This window comes from Carassius gibelio, chromosome A15 (assembly GCF_023724105.1).
Source record: "Carassius gibelio isolate Cgi1373 ecotype wild population from Czech Republic chromosome A15, carGib1.2-hapl.c, whole genome shotgun sequence".
Classification (NCBI taxonomy): Eukaryota; Metazoa; Chordata; class Actinopteri; order Cypriniformes; family Cyprinidae; genus Carassius; species Carassius gibelio.
The window spans coordinates 1,603,203-1,623,262 of NC_068385.1; the positions used below are offsets into that span (position 1 = coordinate 1,603,203).

The following is a 20,060-nucleotide window of genomic DNA, read 5'->3' on the forward strand; positions in this document are numbered from 1 at the left end:
TTATACACACACAAACACAAAATACACTCTGATTTATAATTTAATCAGTCTGATTCAAGAACAAATCAATCCAATTTGTCAGTGGCTCAATTCAGATTGTTAATTAATCTAACCATATTTGACTTTTCAATAAATGAGTCTAATTTGTGAACAAATCAGTTAAACAGAACGATTCATTCACTGATTAGGTTCACAAGTTCAACACACGTATGCTGCCTCCCATTTCCCCCTACTTACACTATGCCCTAAAAGTATGTACTGTTTTTGTGAAGAAAAAGTACATACTTTTGAGCATGAAGAAGAATAGTAGGCATACTATACAGTAGCTTTGGGACATACTACTACATCATAGCTGCTTGTTGCTTAGTTACGTGCATGCTGTCACTGTTTAAACTACCCTGTCAATCATCTTGTCACGGTTAACATCATCCACATTTCTTTTAATTAGATTTCCTACCGTATTGGAGAGAAATTAAGTGGCGCGTTGATCTGCTAGTCGTGGGTCCATCATGCAGAGGACTCTGCTCATGTTTTTGCATAATGATGCATGTATGTATCATTATAAAGTTCACAGTATGAAATATAATGTGGATAACATTAAATTCATATTTTTCATCAGGTTAGACAATGATTATTTATCAATTTATTTATAAACAAACAAACTAAACCGGTCGCGAGTGGGGGCATTCCTGACACTGGCTTTGTCATTGATAATAAACACACAGGAAAAGGAACCACAGTGCTTGGAAAAATACACCCTTTCCATCTCCGTACCATGCCGAGGTTGTGGGCCACCATTACAGTTGTGCAAAATAATGCGATCACAACAAGTAAATACTCTTAACAGGCCATGTCAGAGCATGCAAATAAAAGGTGTGTGTGTCTATACATGGGTGCTTGTATGTGTGTGGTGATCAGCGCACATTACTGTGGGGCCTTTGTGCTTCAGACCGCTCCTGATAAGCTTTTCCATTGGCATTGTTCTGAAGAGATAAAGCCTACTGAAATGAAATCTAAAGGCTGAGAGAGCCCATTTTCCTCTCTCTCCTTCTCTTATTCATTCTTTCGCTCTCTATCGCTCTCTCTGTGAGCTTATCTGTCAGAAAGGCTGAAGAAAATGGACAAGCTGTGAGAAAAGTCCAGGTCGACCACCTCCGTCTCCTGCTCAGCCTTTTTCAAGCTGACCACCGCCAGACGCTGCTGTATCTCTGGCGCACACGACTCAAAGCCCTCGCTTGGGCGTAATCCTACCAAACTACCCGCCGAATGGGGCGACGTGGCCGGCGCAGAACCAATTACGCCCCCACAGGCTGAAGGACCAGCACGTTGCAGCCTGCAGCTGTCAAATGCACAATAAAATAGCAGCAGGCATTTCCCAGATACCCTCACCCCCGAGTCTGGCACCTCTCAAACAGAATTTAGTAAAAACTCTCTCAACTGCTCATTTCTAGCTGTGTCAGAGCGGTCTCAGTCTCTCATTCTCTCTCATATTGTGTTGCTTCCCTCTGGCGAGTGCCACCTAGGAGAGTTGTTCTCATTAACCTTGTGCACCTGTACTAGGCAGCTTTTAAAAAGCAGAAAAATACCCTGCCCGAGTCAGTCGGATTCATTTTGTGAGCCTGTGTTGTTTACTGCTTGATTAGAGTCTGATGAAACCTTTTTCTTCTTCTTCTTCTTTTCTGTCGGCCTCCTCTTTAACCTAAAGGCATGTTTGAGCTAATTTCTCCCCTTAGTATTGACATTTTTAGCACACATTTCCAAAGGCTTCTTTCAACAGGTCTTCCCTCTCCTCACGCTGTTATGAAGATGGCTGTTTAAACATGGTGACTTGCTGAGTTGCCGTGAGGCAAATGTGATGCGATTACGCGAACCCCTTCACACGAACACACACATACTGTTTCAAGTGGTCCCAGGACATACATACATAAACTAGTGACAAGTACATAGGCTGGAAAGAGAGAAAGAAATAACATGTAAAACAAATATCTAAAATTATTATTATAAAAAATAAAATAAAAACGTCAAATAAATATAATAATAAAATATTGATACTTTTTTTTTAAGTTAAAAATAAAAACATGAAATGTGTAACAAAGTTTAAATAGTGTTATATATGTATTATGTATATGCATATGTAGGGTTAGGGTTACACAAACACATATAGATACTAGCCAACTGTGAAAACGTCGTTTTGTAGTATATGCAGTTTATTCACTCTCTAACACATAAATGTGTTGACAACTTAAGTCAGACCACATCTCCAAGGAACGCTGTGCACAGGAGCATCACTTCTATTTGACAGACACCCCGACAGAAAGATATAACTGGATAGACTATTAATTGCCCTTTCTATGCCACCCAGAAGAGCATGGAGCCCTGATATGTCTACAGACAGTGAAATGTCTCTCTCTCTCGTGACCCCTACAAAGATTCATGGAAAAGGTTCAGCCCCTGGCTATACTTAGACACCTCACAGAGAAAAAAAAGCATATCAATATTCCAACTAGAATGGGTGGCCGATGTTTCGGAGTAGACAGGCAACACCAAGGGAATTGCTTTGTTTTAACTTAATGGTCACAAAAAAACTAAACAAAAAAATCTCTGCTCGAGTGTCAAGGTTCACTGACTGGAAGAGAACTGAAGGTGTTTTGTCCATCTCAAGACACAATTAGGTTTCAAAAATCAGGTGTAGGAATCTGAAAAGTTTATTTTGCTTGATTATACATTACAGTTATCATAGTGTTCATGAGTATAATCACTATGAATTATAAAGTTTAAAATCATTAAAGGATGGCAAACATGTCTCATCAAATCAGAATTTAGTCTATCAATTTACTTTACTATTTTTTTTCACTGCATCCAAACAATACTCTTTAAAAAATATATATATATATATATATATTATTTCCCAAAAAGTTGGGGGTGTGGTTTTTAAGTGGATTCATTAAACATGTCAACATATTTCCATAGGATCTCGACGTTGAATGAGAGTGAGGTATGGAATAAATAATGCATGAAATGACTAAATAATGTATAGTGTTTACTACACAAAGGGGAGCAATAGCAACCTGTTTGTTTGTTGGATCAATTTGTTCCCTTTCATTTGTGTAATTGTAATTAAAACAGAGCGTCTGAGCTGCGGTATGTGGCAGCAAAGACCGGCAACATGAGGCCCTTCCATCTTCCTTCTCTTATCAATTAGTGGAACAATAATATCGTTCCCTCGTTGCAAGAGCCATTAGCATTTTGATTGAACATCTCAAACACAAAGTGCCGAGGCTGTGGAACGCCAGAGGACTGTCTTGTGCCGCACTGTTCCCTGGCTTTCTCCTTCGGGACCTGTCACATTCTTCTGACAAAAACCATGGAGAAAAGAGGGGGGGAGGGGGGTACTGGGGAAAAGTGTGGCGAGACACAGAGGGAGAGATGGAGAGATGGTGTGGGATGGAGGGAGACAGGTACAACACGTCTGAAGAGGGAAAGAGAGGGCTGAGGGGTTAAAGTGGGAATGTGTGTGTGTGTGTGTGTGTGAGAGATTTCAGGTTGTTGTTTTTTTTTTTAAGCCTCAGCTGGTCTCTCGGTTATGAGAGATTGCAGTGGTGCACTAGGACCTCACAACGTCCTCTTTAAACAGAGATTTCCTCCAGAACAAACCCTCTGCACACATCTTCAGCCAACACATTCTCCTGAAAAGACACTTGGGAAGCACAAGAGAAAGCCTCAACTCTATACAGAGCATTCCCAAAAACCACTCTAACTGGTACGATATAGATTTGAGATGCACCGTTTTAGTGCTTCTTTAAAAAGTATTTAAAAATGCAAATCATTCCTAATGTGCAGTACATTGTACGTTTTATACATTCTGCTGTAATGTTCACATTCTTCAAATGAAAGTTCTTAAACTTAAAATTTGAAGCATGTAAAATTTTTGAATCATAGTGGTCATTTGCCATAACATAAAAATAACTATCGGCTAAACACAAGTTCTCCATTCTTCAGTCTTATTCTTCACTTGAAAATCTCTTTCTAACACCAATCAGTGTTTATTTATGGTGTAATTTTCACCAGGTTTCATGTTGTCTCTTTAGACGTCAATTGACCCTAACTCTAACCTATTCAAAAATCTCTCAGCATTCCACCACTAAAAAGAAAGCGGATACAGTCTGCAGTCACTTTGTCATACTTGATTTGAATGAATGCCTAAGCCTAACTATTATACTTTCCTGTGCATCCCATCCTGCACCCCTAACCACAAAACACACAGATTGTGGAGGGAGAGCTATGCTGTTACTTCTCTAAGCAATCTGAAAAAAAAAAACTATTGCAAAAAAAGAACCTGAACCATATCTATAGACCAGAACATCATAAATAGAATAGTAATAGCAAATAGAAATGCACACTGAATAAGGTCATGATGCAAGTTGGTTCAAACCTACATTGCCGAAATGAGCACCAAGGCTCAACAGGCCCGAAGCATGTGCACTAACCTCTAGTCCACTGCTCCATCCAGTGATTATACATTTATATAAAAAACAGCGTATCAATCCATATCAGGCTCTTCACAGAGTTCACAGGCAGAAATAGAGGGCCTTTGCAGCACGTTTATGTGCAATCCATCCATGAAAGGAGAACGACTGCGTAGGTGCTAAGCTTTGTTCCTTTCTCCTTTCTATTGTCAGTGTAAAGTCATCTACTATACACACAGATAGTGAGGATAAAAAGATCGATGCGGAGAAGTGGTGAGTATGAACTGCCACAGCAAAATCCATACTGCGCAGTCACACTAAGTGTCAATGGATCATATTGGAAGCAAGCATCCAGGGAAGTATACAGAGTCAATACGGCTTTCTTTCTTGCTTGCCTTCCTTCTAAAAACACACACACAACCTCATTAGCCACACAAGAAAAATCATGATAGCACACAGTCCGAGGGAAGCTGCCTCCGGTGGATACAATAACCAGCCCTTTATTTCCACAGGGAAATTGAGGGCCATGCCGAGTGAGAGACGGGATTAAAAAGAAAGCATACAAAGCAAATGAAAGAGGATGATATTTGCGTGCCATGTGAGAACACCTGTGGCGCCATTAGCGGGTGGAGTTAGGCAAGGTGGGGGGTGGGTTTAATAATGCATGAACCAATCAGGTTGTTGTAAAGTCATTATTTGCATGGCGGTTGTGGCGGAAGGTCACGTGACCCTAAAAGCAGCTGGTTATTACCACTGTTTTATTATTTATCAAAACCATTTTCACATCCAAGAGACCAGCCCGCCTCTGCAGCTGCTCCCTGACTCCCCCTGCGCCGCCAGCCGGAGACCCCCTGCCAATCACGCCGCCTGCCAATCAGCTAAAGGCAATCACAAACATGCCAGCCAATCACCAGGGGGATGGGCTGTTTTCGCTCTGCAAATGCCCGAAACCAAAGGTCAGTGGTGTCAATCAGGGGGATATTCTGGGGAGATTGAGAAGTTTATTGCAGGTTAGTGAAAGTACTTAGAGTGAAAGGCTCATGGGGGATAACATGATGTGGCTACTAAAAAAAAACTACTGTTCACATTTCCTTCTTTTTGTCATTTTGATAAAAACTGTCGCTTTACTTGTTTGCCCTAATGAAAACAATTTAGCCTTTAGTCGAGAACACCCACATTCTCTTAATTTCTCTGATGACTTCTCAACATGGAGGCGCGTATAGCTACAATTTTCAGGGGCACTATTCGTCAACTTGGGGTGCATCACAGATCCATGTTCTTAACATCTCTGAGCTTAGGGTTGCACTGCTCAGTTAATGATAATTAATGATAATTGCACATTATACATTTATCAGTCCCCCATTTGTGAATGGCACTCTGAGGCATCACAGGGACTAGTGGAAAGAAAAAAGCAGCACACAATGAATAAAAGCACATTCCACGTTTGTCCTAATGTTTGTCCTGTTCTAACTCCACATTAAGACACTAAAGCTCTACTGACAGCATTTGTGGCTAAATGTTGATTAATTGATCATTTTGACTTGTGCCTCATTTTTCCCCCCTTTTTTTAATAAAACTAATTTTAAAACAAAATTATGGTTACAGTAAGGTTCTTACAGTGCAACGAAAGTATATGGTGTAACGCATTAAACATTAAAATACACAAGTTTCATGAACAATGTTAAGCTGTTAAGCTGAAAGAGACTGATCACAACATTTCAAACACAGAAATGTATGCATGTTGTAAGGGCGACAAAAAACAAGTTAATCTACCAAGACAACTCTGATGCTAAAACCTATGATTTAGGTTATGTTTCAGCTAAAATAGAATAAAAATTTTATTAATTCATTCATATAACCTTTTTTATAAACTTTAAGAAAGAATTTGCACAAATATAGCCACTTTACTTCCATTTTAAGTGTATTACAATAACCATGTTTTTATTTTTATTTTTTTTGAGGAGTGTATTGCATGCAGTAACCTTTCATTTGACTTGCGCAAAGATTACTTTTCTACGTGATCTGATTAATGATCATTTGGATTATACAATGTGCTGCAAAATCCCTTATACTTACACTGCAGGAGGGACCAGAATTATGCCACATACGTCACTAAAAGCTTAACATTGGTATAAAGGTATAAAACAATTTTTTTTTTTTTCACAGCTAAAAAGGTGTTTGGTTTACCGGCAACAATCTACACGATTAATTTCCAATCAAACTAAGGGCGGCAGTTCACAGCAGTTGTGATAATTTCTTACAAAACCTCATTCAAATTACTAATTAAATGATTGCTTTCATGTACGTTGTTATGAAATCTACTATTTTTCACTTCGGAGCTAATAAATCGTCTAAACACAGCGAGTTCTGCACAACGCAAAGCAAGTTATATCACACATGGGTACCTTATCGATCCTAAATGAGAAAGAACCACTTCGGCAGGATAACAATGCAGCAACTATTAATCCACTAATGCCACCTGGTGATTTACGAGAGCTTTCAACACAAAACAAATGGAAGAAGAAAGCAAGAAACCACTTTATTATAAGAAACACAACATACATGAAGTAAATCATAACAATCTGTCTGAGATGGGCAGATGGGCCCTGCATAATATTGCTGACGTTATCTGAGCGAGGCATATAACACAATAGCACACACTCACTAAAACACTTTCCCGTGTTGGAGATGGTGTGTTTCCTCTTTCTCCTTTCCGAGCACGCTTGCCAATCCCCTGCAGTGCTTAACCTCTGGAAAAGAATGTGTTCAGGACTCTATGAATGCTGATATGGTGCGCTGTGTGTTCGCTGTACACTGGACTCGCGCTGGGGTGGCTGTTTCTGAGAGCTGTGTTTGAAGAGGTCATAAATTGAGGAGCCAGCAGCATTAAAAGGTCAGCGATTGCGTAATTCCATACACAATGACATATAACTCAGAGACAGGCGCTGCTGTGGCCCACGTGGAATCAAATCCCTGAGACTGAGATTTTTTATATATATAAAAACAGTCTACATTGCTGTTAGGGATATGCAAAATTACATATCATATTCAAGTAGTCATTGTCTGAACAATTAGTCTTAAAAGGAACAGTTCAAACAAAAATGAAAATTCTGTCATCGTTTACTGGCCTCCATGTTGTTTCAAACCTGAAAAACAATGTTTTTGGTCTGTACAACGAAAGGGGTCCAGTGATGTAATATGTAGACCCAAAATAACCTAGATGAATAGGACATCATCTAAAATAAATAAATATATAAAATAAAAAATAATGCAGTCTGAATCTAAGAACATGTCTGCATTCAATGCATAATTATTTAGACGTTTTGCATAAATTGACAATTTCTAATCAGCCAGTTGGTTTGCTGAATGACTATCCATCCATCCTGGCTAATGTCTAACTGGTATCTGGCTTTAAAGCATATTTTTTATGTCTCAGTACAACTAACATAACTTTAGGTGATAAGAGGGATTATGGGAAAATGGAAATTATATATTTTTTGGGTTTCACATTTTATAGATGGCTGTAAATTTCTCTAGAGAAAGATGGCAGATAGCTGCTTCTCAATAACTTTTGTTCTTCCTTACATAAGAGCCTGAAATAATCCTGAATGATTCTCAGCTCTCACATTGATATGATGTTAGGCAGAGCATTATAATACCCACGTATAACTTGAAGAATCACCTTCCGAAGGGACTTTTTGGGATGATGGCTAGCTCATAATGGCCTGCTGAAGGTTAGAGAAACTCATTCAGAAAGTGACTCATTCTTTCTTTTTAATCTCTTTATGTCTTTAACAAGGCTCTGTGAATTCAGAACTGTAAATGCCGCCACATCGGTCCACTCTGTCAGCGGTGTGCCTGCTTATGTAGTCATTCTCTCGGCTTCCAGGGAGTCCGACACTGGGCTGCTAAAGGTCAACGCATGAACTTCAGCCACTTCAAAGGGCCTTTCTTCAGCCCCTTTGAACCCCTGGCACACCTGCAGCAAACCCGCTGCCAGTCACAATACCACAGAGGCTTTATGAACCTTCCAGCATTTACAGAGGCGCAAGCCTATTGGAGGACAAACGATCTGAATATGTTCATCTATCTCTGAAATGTGACTGACAATTGTGTGAACGGAACCAGTTCAGATTGGGCAGGGAGTCACTGCTGAAAATATTAAGTGTAAATCCTCACTGCTCTGCTATCATACAATGTTGGGTGTTTCTTCAAATAGTGTCACTTTGGGCTATGTGGACTTAAAATAAATATTTTTCATATCCGGACTAGTTAACTAGTAAGTTTACTAATATGTCCAGAAACTGATATGAATATTTCCACCACATTTCATATTATGCACTTTTTGCAAACATTCTGTAGTGGAGATTACACTTTAATCATAAAAAACAGGACATAAAAGTACCTGCAGTTGCAGAAACACCCCGTTATATCCATCTAATGCATCTATGAATCTTCAAGCCTTTGTCATTCCCTTGAAAACTGAACATATAATTTCCTCCTCACAGTGATTAGAGCAGCTCCAATTAAACGTGGTGCTGAGAAAATGTGTATGATTAACTATGATATTTCGATGACATTCTGTGCTAAACACTAATATCTGGTAAAGATATCTACAAGGAGAAAGGATATTAATCGCTAATGGAAGACAATGGTGCAGCCCCCTTTTGAAATCAGGCCGAGAAAGGTGAAGGTATATCTAATTAGGTTTACTCCAGGATCTCTGATGGGAAGCCTGTGCCGTACGTGAAACCAGTGGAAACTGCTGCCATTATGTTGCAAAAGGCCAAAGCAAACTGGGCTAACCTTTGTGGGCTTTAAAGGACCTTCTGCGGATCAACAGTACTTACACTGTTTACACACTCGGCTCTATATTATTGCCACACTTCCGAAACAGTCAGCAGAAAGCGTACGCAGCACAGAAGTGATCGGGAGAGATTAAGTACAGCTGATTCACAGGATGTCCCTGATCATTTTAGAAAACGTCCTTCTATAGTGCCATCCACACACACACACAGCCCGTAGCAGTATTGATTGGTGCAGAGAACACCGATTCAGAGTGACAATGGGGATAAATCAGTGGTATGAAACTGTATAATATTTATCAGTTCCTGTAAGCTCCTAAAAGAGAGAATGAACAGATTTAGACTGCAGCATAATCTAAAGGTGTAAATAAAACTGGTAAATAAACGGTTCATCCGATAAAAGAACATAGTTTAACGTGTTTGCCCGGATTCAGCATAACTGATATAAAATTGTGCATGTAAACACTTTAAACTCTAAATGCTTTTAAGTGTGTCAAAATTATATGGAACGTTTGACAAGCAGCTTCTTGTCAGCCGCTAAAACGTTTCACAATGTTGTGGTGAATCAAGCCCTGACTGTTCAGAGGAGAACAGAGACTGAAGGGTTTTGTGTTCTCTCTCTCTCTCTCTCTCTCTCTCTCTCTCTCAGACTGTCTGAATATATAAATAAATAAACAAATAAACTTCCAACTTCCTAGTCATCTCCATCTACCAATCACCATCCAGCTGATCTGAGCCTGCCAGCCCTCTTCAGGCTCAATCAGGGATGTAGCTAATCATCACTCAGCCGTTGGAGTAAACAGCATCTGAATATTGCAGTTAAGCCTCCTCCACTGCTGTTTGCAAATGGACCATGATTGATGAGTTCTTCAGGGTTTGGATCTTTTTGTCATCCTGATCAATAACAAAAAAGTGGACAAGTAGATGAGGGCTGTTGTCACAAATGTGCAAATGCTGCTAAGTGTTTTTAGCTGTAAAGCATAACTGTTGTAGGTATTCCTAAAGGATTGTTCTGGATTAAATACAACACAAATAACAAAGGTTCAATGTAAGTGGCGGTAGGGCTGTGCAGTATATTGAGTTTGTATGATATATTGATATATATATTTTTGTATAAGTGATATGGTATGAGGCAATACCGTTTATAATGATACACAGTTTAAATAGCATAGCCTACATGGCTTTGGACTACATTGGGCAGGATGTAAAAAAAAATTATATATATTACATTTATGCATTTAGCAGACGCTTTTATCCAAAGCAATTTACAGTGCATTCAGGCTATCAATACATATATATAATCCAAATAGAAACATTTAGAAAATACAGAAATTTATACTCTATATCACAATTAAGCCAAAAGAAATTCAAGTATATAATAATATATAAAAATCCAGCCAAGATAGTAAGTGGACAACTGCCATTATAACTGCCATTAAAAAATATTTTTTTTGTTGTGGACTGCTATCTGCCAGCTTGAGCAGCAGACTGCAAACACACACTCCAAATGTGTGTTTTATAGAATTTATTAAAAGTGAGGTATGTTTGCAGATCATTAAGCTATCAAGATCTGCTTCAAAGCTGCAGATGAAAAGTGGCATGAGTTCATCTGACTGAACGAACAGTGTTTTGAGTGTGTTCATGAAATCACTCGTTCCGTGTGTTTGGAAACGAGACACAAAATCAACCAAGATAAATTTTCACCGGGAACAAAGATCAAAGGGAAAAAATGCTGGAGCGATTTGACTAACCTTGATTGTGAAGTTTTTATCATTTCATATTGATCTGTAAAAACACACTCTGTCTCTTTATGTGTTGAACATAACCACTCTTTCAGCCCATTTCATCATATCATTTATTATTATCTGAGGATGAAATATTAACAAAAGCAGAAATCTACTTGTGGGATGTGAAATATGTCAAACTGTGTCTTTTTTGGTACTTACATGTGCAAAAACATGGATACGCCAACATAACAACATATCTCTGAATGCACGCATGCACATGAGACAGAAAACTGGCATTATCATGAGCAAACACTCTCAAGCACACAAACACAACGAGACAACACAGTGCTTCGGTCAGCTATGTAGAAAGACAAACATTTGATTTTGGAGGGACACATCTGTTTGCACAGCCTATTAAATGACAATGAGGGGCATCGTTAGTTGGCAACAACCGTAATGAACCTCTCTCGAAATGCCACGCCAGCAATATTCCACGCCAGAAAAAGCCATCCACCATTGAAGAGCTTCCACTTTTATTATCACTTCCATTTAAAACTCTTTTATTCTGTCAGATCTGGGAATGTCACCTGACGTACAAATTCAAATCAGTCAAGCAACTATCCTTGTAATTATAGTATTGAGTAGGGATTTGCACAAGTATCTGTTTTAAACAATAATTGTGTGAAAACAAAACATGCTGTTCATAACATTATTGGTGGTTATGGAGGCGAAGATATGGGTAATATGGACTGCATTCAAGTTGTTACTTTTAATAAATAAATAAATAAATAATAACAGCCAAAGAAGTATCAACATGAAGATTAGTTAATGAGGACAGAATACTTATTCTTTTAGTGTCTAAATATTTTGCTGGATATTAAAGTGACTAAATGTCATTTTGTCAGCCATATTTAATTTACTCTTAGTCTTAGTCCTGGTGCAAAATGTACTTACTATCATATTTAGTCCTGTTTTTGTTTAGTCAAGTTTTAGTCGATTAAATGTCTTAACATTTTAGTCTAGTTTTAGTCAATGAAAACTTTGTCATACTTTTGTCATGGTGCACAACAGATAAACTGATATTTAAAAAAATGCTCAAAATTATTATCTAAGTTTGTTGTCATTTGAGACATTTATCTTTACCTTTCCGGTATTGCACTTTCACCAATAAGCACAATTCAGTAGAATGTGGACTCATACATATGGTACAGTATATTTTCTCCTCATCTAGTGTACTAATTTATTAAAGGCTATTAATCTATAAATTAAACCTGCAATAACAAAAACAAAAATAAATTTTAACAGTAAATATTTGCAAATTTGAACTCTTGATTTTATAACATTAGTATTATATTAGATACTTTTTAGCCATGTCATTTTCATCAACAATACTGTACGTTGATATAATCACAGTTACGGTTTATTGACCTTGTTGTCATCTCATCATCATCTTGTCTTAGTCATGGTAAAAAAGCTTGTCAACAAACATTTTTTGTTACACTTTCCCTTAACGAAATTAGCACTACTGGCCATATATATTTGCATTGATCATTACTCTCTATCCCACACATCTCCAATACACAGCTGCCTAGTGTTTAGGAAGTGTCTGTACAGTCAGAACGATGAATGTTCAGTGCTGAGATTATCAGAGCACAATTGTGCTAAGGTGTATAAAATCAGTCTCCGGAAGTCTATCGCAGCACAGACTTTGTTTCTCATTTTGTGAAGCGCAGACGTAGCATATCCACTTGAGACTTGTTCAGCGAGAGAAGAAAAAAGCAGCAGAAAGGGAGAGAGAGACAGACGGGCAGAAAGAGAACAGATAAAAGATGAGGAGACTGAAATATGCCCTGATGGAGTATTAATGTGTATATGGGCCATAAGCCTTTCCAGACAGAGGGAGGGGAAAAAAGCGGAAAAAAAGGACAGGCTTTATTGACCATTTCTTCCACCAAACAGCTCGATCCCCACCGCAATCATTCTCACTTGCTCTCTCTGAATCTAAGACCTTGGCTGTTGTCCTCCCAGTTTGGCATGGCTAACGCCCTTTTCATGGGAGAAGGAGAGCAGGATAAATAGAGAGTGTCTTTTAGCTGCCGCGTGTTTGTCACCTCAGAGCTGAAGGACAGTGTTGAATAGTCTTGCAGGGGGTGTGAAGACAGACAGACTGCAGCGGATTAAAGACTGTCTGTCTTTACTTCTGTCCTCTGACATACACTAGCAGTTCTCTCTCTCTCACGTGCATGGGTCTCTGTGTGTGTGCTACTGCAGTCATACAGTCGTGAAGATGACAGTAAAAAACATCAGCGTGTGAGATTGTCTTGTGCTGCAGTGGAGGAAACAGGAAGTAATGTGATTGTCTTTTTATTTTGTGTTTAACACATTGTGCTTTCTTCCAACATAATCTCTCTATGTTGTAGTTCCTTTTTAGGCAAATTGAAAGGGCTAGTTTAATCAGAGAGAGAATTAAATGTAACTATATATATATATATACACACACACACACAGTATATATATAAATGAACCGGCTAAATGAACCATTGCACGGTGAGATCACACTAGTCAAACGAACCAGGCTTTGGGGGTCAGACGCGCTCGGGCAAGGTTAAGATTGCCTAGTATGATACACCCTTATTCTCCCACATCCCTCACACACCAGTCTCTCCTTGAAAGGTGCCTGTTATAATGTTGTGATCGAGGCTCAGGACTCGAAACATTACTTGTTTATCTATAACAAACTATTAAATATTTTCTCTAAAAACATTAATGCCCTGGCAGTGGCAAATAGCTTTGGTTTAATATTTAATTTGATTACATTGAGATTTACAAGAAATATTTTAACTGCTACTACTTTCCTCTTTCAGCCAGAGGTTTCTTTCAGGAGGAAAGAAAACACATTAATTTAAACATTAATCTTCAAAAACTATTTTAAATGTCTCTCTGCCTTGCTATTACTGTCCAGTTGACCACTTCATTTCGTTGGAAGCTTCAGTCTTATAAAGTAATTGCTGTGAGACTATTAAAACCGCTGACCCCACGGCTCCTCATTTAGCTGAAGATACCATTTGAGAGAGAAAAAATTAACAAGGAGGACACGGATAAACAAAAAGACAATTGCACATATTCCAACCGGCAAGTAAACAAAAGCGAAACACATCTGCAAGCTGCTATTGTTGATGTGCTATTGTGGGGCATCTCTTTGAATAGCATGCAAGGACTTTAATGGAAATGGCTGGTCGTCTACGACATTGTTTGGCACTTGGTGTTTACCAGCGGTGCGTTTAATGGCAGAGAGTCTCATTTCCGACCTCGCTGCTCTTTGCTACATCCACAATGGTTTGAGAATAATAGCATTTCTTTCCCACTAGGGGCCAAAGCTAGTGCTAAACAGATGCTCTCAACCTTCACTCTGACCTGCCTGTTCTCTCAAACACAGTTTGGGCTCTCCAGGGAGCACTGGCTCCTCCGAACCCTCTCCGCTTCCTTCGTTCCCATAGATACAGACACTATGCCCTATGGGAGTATTTATAAGAGAGAGAATGAGTGCCCAGGCAGGGGCATCAGGGACAGGCAAAATAGAGGAACAGAAGAAAGTGTGGATCAAAGTTCAGCAAGTGTATTTGTTACATACTCTGATCTCCATTTACAAAAGAAAATGCTTGTCTTTTTTGGATCATAGGCCAACTTGACATTTAGAAAAGCTCGGTTTGGGCGACACGGACGATTTGCGATCACCTGCAAACTGTTTTTGACTCGAGGTTGTGAAGTAGATTAAAAAAAGCTTAGCTGCTAATCGTGCAAAAAGGAAGAAAGATCACTGTGACTTTTCAGGCTGTTCTGACGATGTCACAGACTAGAGCGTCACAACGCCAAGGAGGACAGGAAGTCCTTGGTGGGGGGTGGGGGGGGGGGGCGTGTGAATGAGAGAGAGAAAGAGAAAAAGCGGAAGGCAATGCATATCCACACACCTTCCTAACACAGACATGCACGCACGCTCACCTTTAAAATATGACCGATATAGATTCAAAAGCAAATCTCAGGTTGAAAGTTTAATACCGTCCACTTCATTTCCACAACCTGCCCACCTGTGAGCTCTGAAAGCCACTTATGCAGCATAAAAGACACAGCGCTGCTCCTCAGCCTCTTCATTCAGCCCACACAAAGGCCTCTCAAGGCTAAGAATCTCTCCGGTGGCTTTCAGGCCACTACAGAGGATGCTATACCTGTGAACACGGTAGCATATTTCTCAGCTTGTTTCTCTGTGCGTCTGCGGTCTCATTCTCTTCTCGTCCGCTCTGCTCTCTCTCTCTCAGGCTGTCTGTTAAAGCTGCACTCACCTTTCTAATGTCCTCATGAGAGACCTCGCTGCTAAAACCACACAGAGAGATGGGGATCACAGCTGGATAAAGTCAACGGCCCACTCTGACCAAAAGACCTCCTCTCATCTTTCTTTACGCCTCTTCTCATTTTTATTCTCTAGTTCCCTTAGTTTCTTCCCCTCTCTCCTCTTCTCTCATTCCCTCCACCCATTTCTCCTCTCCTCATCTTTTTTCCACCTCATTTCCTCTCTCAATTTTTCTTCTCTCCTCCCCTTTTCTCTCCTTTATGCTATTCATCTCTTCTCCCTTTATTTGATCCTCCTCCCCTCACTTCTTTTCCCACACCTCATTTCTCATTCCTTCTTCCTGTATTTCCTCTCGCGTCCCCTCCTTTCTTCCCTTTATTTCTCTTCTCATTTCTTGTAGGGGCACCAGTGGCCTAATGGTTAGAGATTTGGATTTGAACAAGGCACTGAACCCTCAATTGCTCCCAGTGTGCTGGAAAAAATAGCTGCCCCCTGCTCTTGGTGTGTGTTCACGGTATGTGTGTTCCCTTCTCACAGCTGTGTGAATGCACTTGGATGGGTTAAAGGCAGAATTCTGAGTATGGGTTACCATACTTGGCAAATGTCATGACTTTCACTTTCACTCATTTCCCGTACCTTCTAGTACTCTTCATCTCTTCTCCTCCCTCATTTCTCTTCCACCCTCAACAATTTCTCCTCTTCAAGTCATTGCTCCTCCCCACTCCTCATTTCTAATTTCCATTTCTCTTCTTTTTGCATTATTTCCCATTCGATCTCTGTATTTTACATCCCCCTGTTTCCTCTTAAACTCCTTTCTCCTCTCGTTTACTCCATCAAACACATTACTTGATCACTCAATCACAACTACAAGGAACAAAATATCACCCCAAATCCTTGTACCAAGGCTCATTCTTTCCCAGGAAAGAAAAAGTCTCAAAAATAGTCACAGAAACATCAGTCAGGTGAGCAATAACCTCAAATTCAGAATATCATAAGTCTGAAGATATTGTACATTTCTCACAAGCCTGCAGGAGTGAGTGAACATGACCGAGAAACATTCCACCCTGCGCAGCCAATGGTAAATGTCGGACTAATCAAATAGAGTCGATGGATTGGCTACAGTGAAAATCGCTTTTCTTTTATTGGACCATATTAGCCTTGACCTTCAGGGCTCAAATGAAACGTCCTTGAAGATATAATGCTATAATGTAACACACGGCACAAGAGCTCCTCTACTGCTACAGAAAACTCACACACTACTGTTTTCAGAGTGCAACTGTGACATACACAACTAATAGCACAGTGTAACTGATGGACATTCCTAACAACATTACACACACATGCAAAGGCAAAAACAGATACACACACAAAACAAATGGGCTCTTACCTCTATGTCTGTTTGTAGTTTTATCAAACATAAGCATAGCATCTTCTACCTGTAAGAGAACAAAGAGAAAAATTAGTAATGGAAGACCAGCAAAACGGTTTTGTCTGGTTTAAGCGGTTTCTTTTTTTTCGGCAGGTTAATAAAGGATTTGCTTTTGTTGTCAAAACGGGTATCAAGAATCCTGAAATATCTGGTATTTGAGGTATTCCACAATAGTAGTTTTCTCTTCTCATATTGTAACATCCTGTGCACTTCTACTTCAATATATAACTACTGAAGCCTAAAAGCATTCACTAACACGTACAGATCTGAAAGCTGCTCATGGCCATGTTCTGTGAAGAATGATATCCATCCACGGGCCCAAGGGTACCATTCTGTCTGACCCTGACAGAGGCCTGCTCATCCTTGAGGAAAACCCTGTCTGCAAGGACACACTTCAGAATGCATCCAGCCATAGTCCTCTCACACACCAACACATTGTTTTATACACACCACAGTATGTCTAAACATGCTTCTTTCTGCACCTTTCACATTACAGACATGCTCATACTCTAATAAATGCACAAAAAGTGCATGCCATGCTGGTGTACACATGTGGATGTACATACATAGGTGACGTGACATACAGCCAAGTGTGGTAACCCATACTCAGAATTAGTGCTCTGCATTTAACCCATCCAAAGTGCACACACACACCGTGAACACACACCCAGAGCAGTGGGCAGCCATTTATGCTGTAGCGCCTGGGGAGCAATTGGGGGTTCGGTGCCTTGCTCAAGGCCACCTCAGTCGTGGTATTGCCAGCCCGAGACTCGAACCCACAACCTTAGGGTTATGAGTCAAACTCTCTAACCATTATGCCACATACACTTCCCTGCTCCTTCCTGTGGTCCCTGAGATTAGCCTTAAAGTACAGGCGGTTGGAAAAACACCCTGCATAAAAGGAGCCATCAGTCACTCAGCCCCATAGAGAACGATAGAGCTGCGAGCTTTTGAGTTCCTCATCGCCTTCCAATAAAGATCACAACGACTGGTGCTCTCATAGAGGCTGAGGGAAATCTGTTATCCTCTGTTATCACTCAGTCCATATTTATGTTCCTTTAAAACAGCCCTCTATGTTCAGAGGAACACGTTTCATAAATGACCACCAGAAACAGGAGTGTTTTCAGAAAGTACATTTCTTCTGTAGGATTCAGCTTTTTCTACAGTAAACAAAAGTTAATTAAAGTGGAACTATTATGCAAAATTCACTTTCACATGTTGCTTGGACATAAATGTGTTTTGGCAGTGTGTACATAGCCACCCTATAATGATAAAAATCCACCCACTCCTTTTTTTTTTAATCCCCATAAGTAAAAAGCAGTGTCTGTAAAGTAGGAGTTAAAATTGCATATGAAAGCAATGTGAAGTCGACCACTGGAATTAGTCGAGTTCATAATCACAAGTGGGTCTTAAAAAGTTTGCAATAGATATGCGATGGCACCATGAGTTATTTTTTTATTGTGCCGTGCTCCTGTTGGTGTAATTCATAAAGTGCATTTTTTTTATGCACAGTAAAATCAGATGACTGACTTTTAGACTGAGTGCATTCTCTATAAGGATAACAGGCTTGTACTAATAGTGGAGTGTGTATTTGCAAAGGCTAGCACCGGTATTGCCCGAGCTTGAGCTCTTGAAGCTCTGCCCTAAATCTCATACCATAAAAGTGCCAATTTTAATAAGCCGTAAAAAAAATATCTGTAAAGTATTGTGAGTTAACTCACATACACACACTGGGGACATCAGAGATTAATTTTACATCTTTTGAAAAAGGGCATAATAGCTCCCCTTTAAATAATGAATAAATAAATAATAACTGGCTGCCTAAGGTTACACAAATCTGTTTTTTTCCATGCTTTTGGCAATATTTGTTATATATAGATATATCAATGACATACAATGCTTTGAATTATTATATTTTTTTAATCAGCAGAATCATAATCAATTTAGACGGCCATTATTTCCATTAAGATTAAGCATTTTTTAAAAGATGATAAAACGTTAAACTGAACAACTTGGGAACACAAAAGAATCGTCATCCCTCATATCCTCTTAAATACAGTATGTGGCACGTGAAACATGCTGTTTATTCTTACAAAAAGTCTTTGGGGACTAAATTAGTGTTTTTTTTGTTGTTGTTGTTTTTTTGGTAATACTGAGTTTCTATCTTGCAGTATGCAGTTAGAACATCATCGCACCTAATGAAAATGTTGATGTGAATGCAAATGGATTTTTTCTGAGAAACTACTAGCATTAGCAGAAGATTCTATAAACGGTGTAATATTATAATGCAGCAATATAAACCATCACGTTTGCCTTTCACAATCACAGTGATGTATGTCTGCTCTATAATTATGTTGTCAATGCTGGTGGACGGTAGTTTATAGGCCTGCAGCTGGAGCATCTACTTCTGTCCAGAAAGAGGAGAGACTCTTGGCTACAGCTGCACTAAAGCATGATGGGAGGAGACAGCCCTCGACTCAGGCTCATATGTAACTGTCTCTCCTCATAACCAGCATGAAGTCTCTCTCTTTCTCACCCTCACTCCATATTCCTCCTACAGTGAGAACCTATGCCACCTGTCTTTGATTATAAAGTCTGAGACAATTAGTGAGGAAGCTTTTAATTTGCATATTTGCATATATATATATGTGTGTGTGTGTGTGTGTGTGTGTGTGTGTGTGTGTGTGTGTGTGTGTGTGTGTGTGTGTGTGTGTGTGAAAACTGAAAATTGAAATTAAAAATTCTAAATACATAAAACAACACAAAAGTACTGAAAAAATGCTAAGTTGATATAATAAATTATCATGATACTTGCTTACATTTTTTTAAATAATATAATAAATATAATTATTTATAGTAAATAAACTGAGATGTGAAAAGTTTAATAAAATTGATGAAAAGAAAAAATATTTATATTAAATACAATTTAATATAAAAAAAATATCTTCTTTAATAAATTATACTTCAGTTTGTATAATCTCAGAAGCTCTTCAGTTATTCTCAATGAACTAATGCACAACTTCACACTTCCAGTCCTGCTTTACTTCCTTCAGACCACCCTGACCCATTCAGCCTTTCAATAGGGGGAAGAGTATTCAAGGATAGATTCAACCTTCCAGTGGCCATCAGATTGTGGGATAAAAAGCTCTTGAGGGCACACACACATACACAGCACAAAGGTGAGCGAGGTCCCACACTCGGCCTGTGCCTAATCTTAGGTCTACTCTCTCCTCCTTCGGTGTAAGAAAAGCCTGAAGGATAATAGCTGTCTCTTCAGTACATAAGGGG

General features: G+C 39.3%; 1 protein-coding gene across 7 annotated transcripts in view; it reads right to left on the reverse strand.

Annotated features, from left to right (window-relative positions):
- Positions 1 to 20,060, reverse strand: part of LOC128028917 (RNA-binding protein Musashi homolog 2-like) — a 234,461-nt gene that overhangs the window by 87,672 nt on the left and 126,729 nt on the right. For all 7 annotated transcript variants that reach the window (XM_052616251.1, XM_052616250.1, XM_052616252.1 and 4 more), the window contains exon 7: positions 16,731 to 16,779. In XM_052616251.1, coding sequence (XP_052472211.1) covers positions 16,731 to 16,779 — 49 coding nt within the window. The remainder of the gene's footprint in view (positions 1 to 16,730; positions 16,780 to 20,060) is intronic.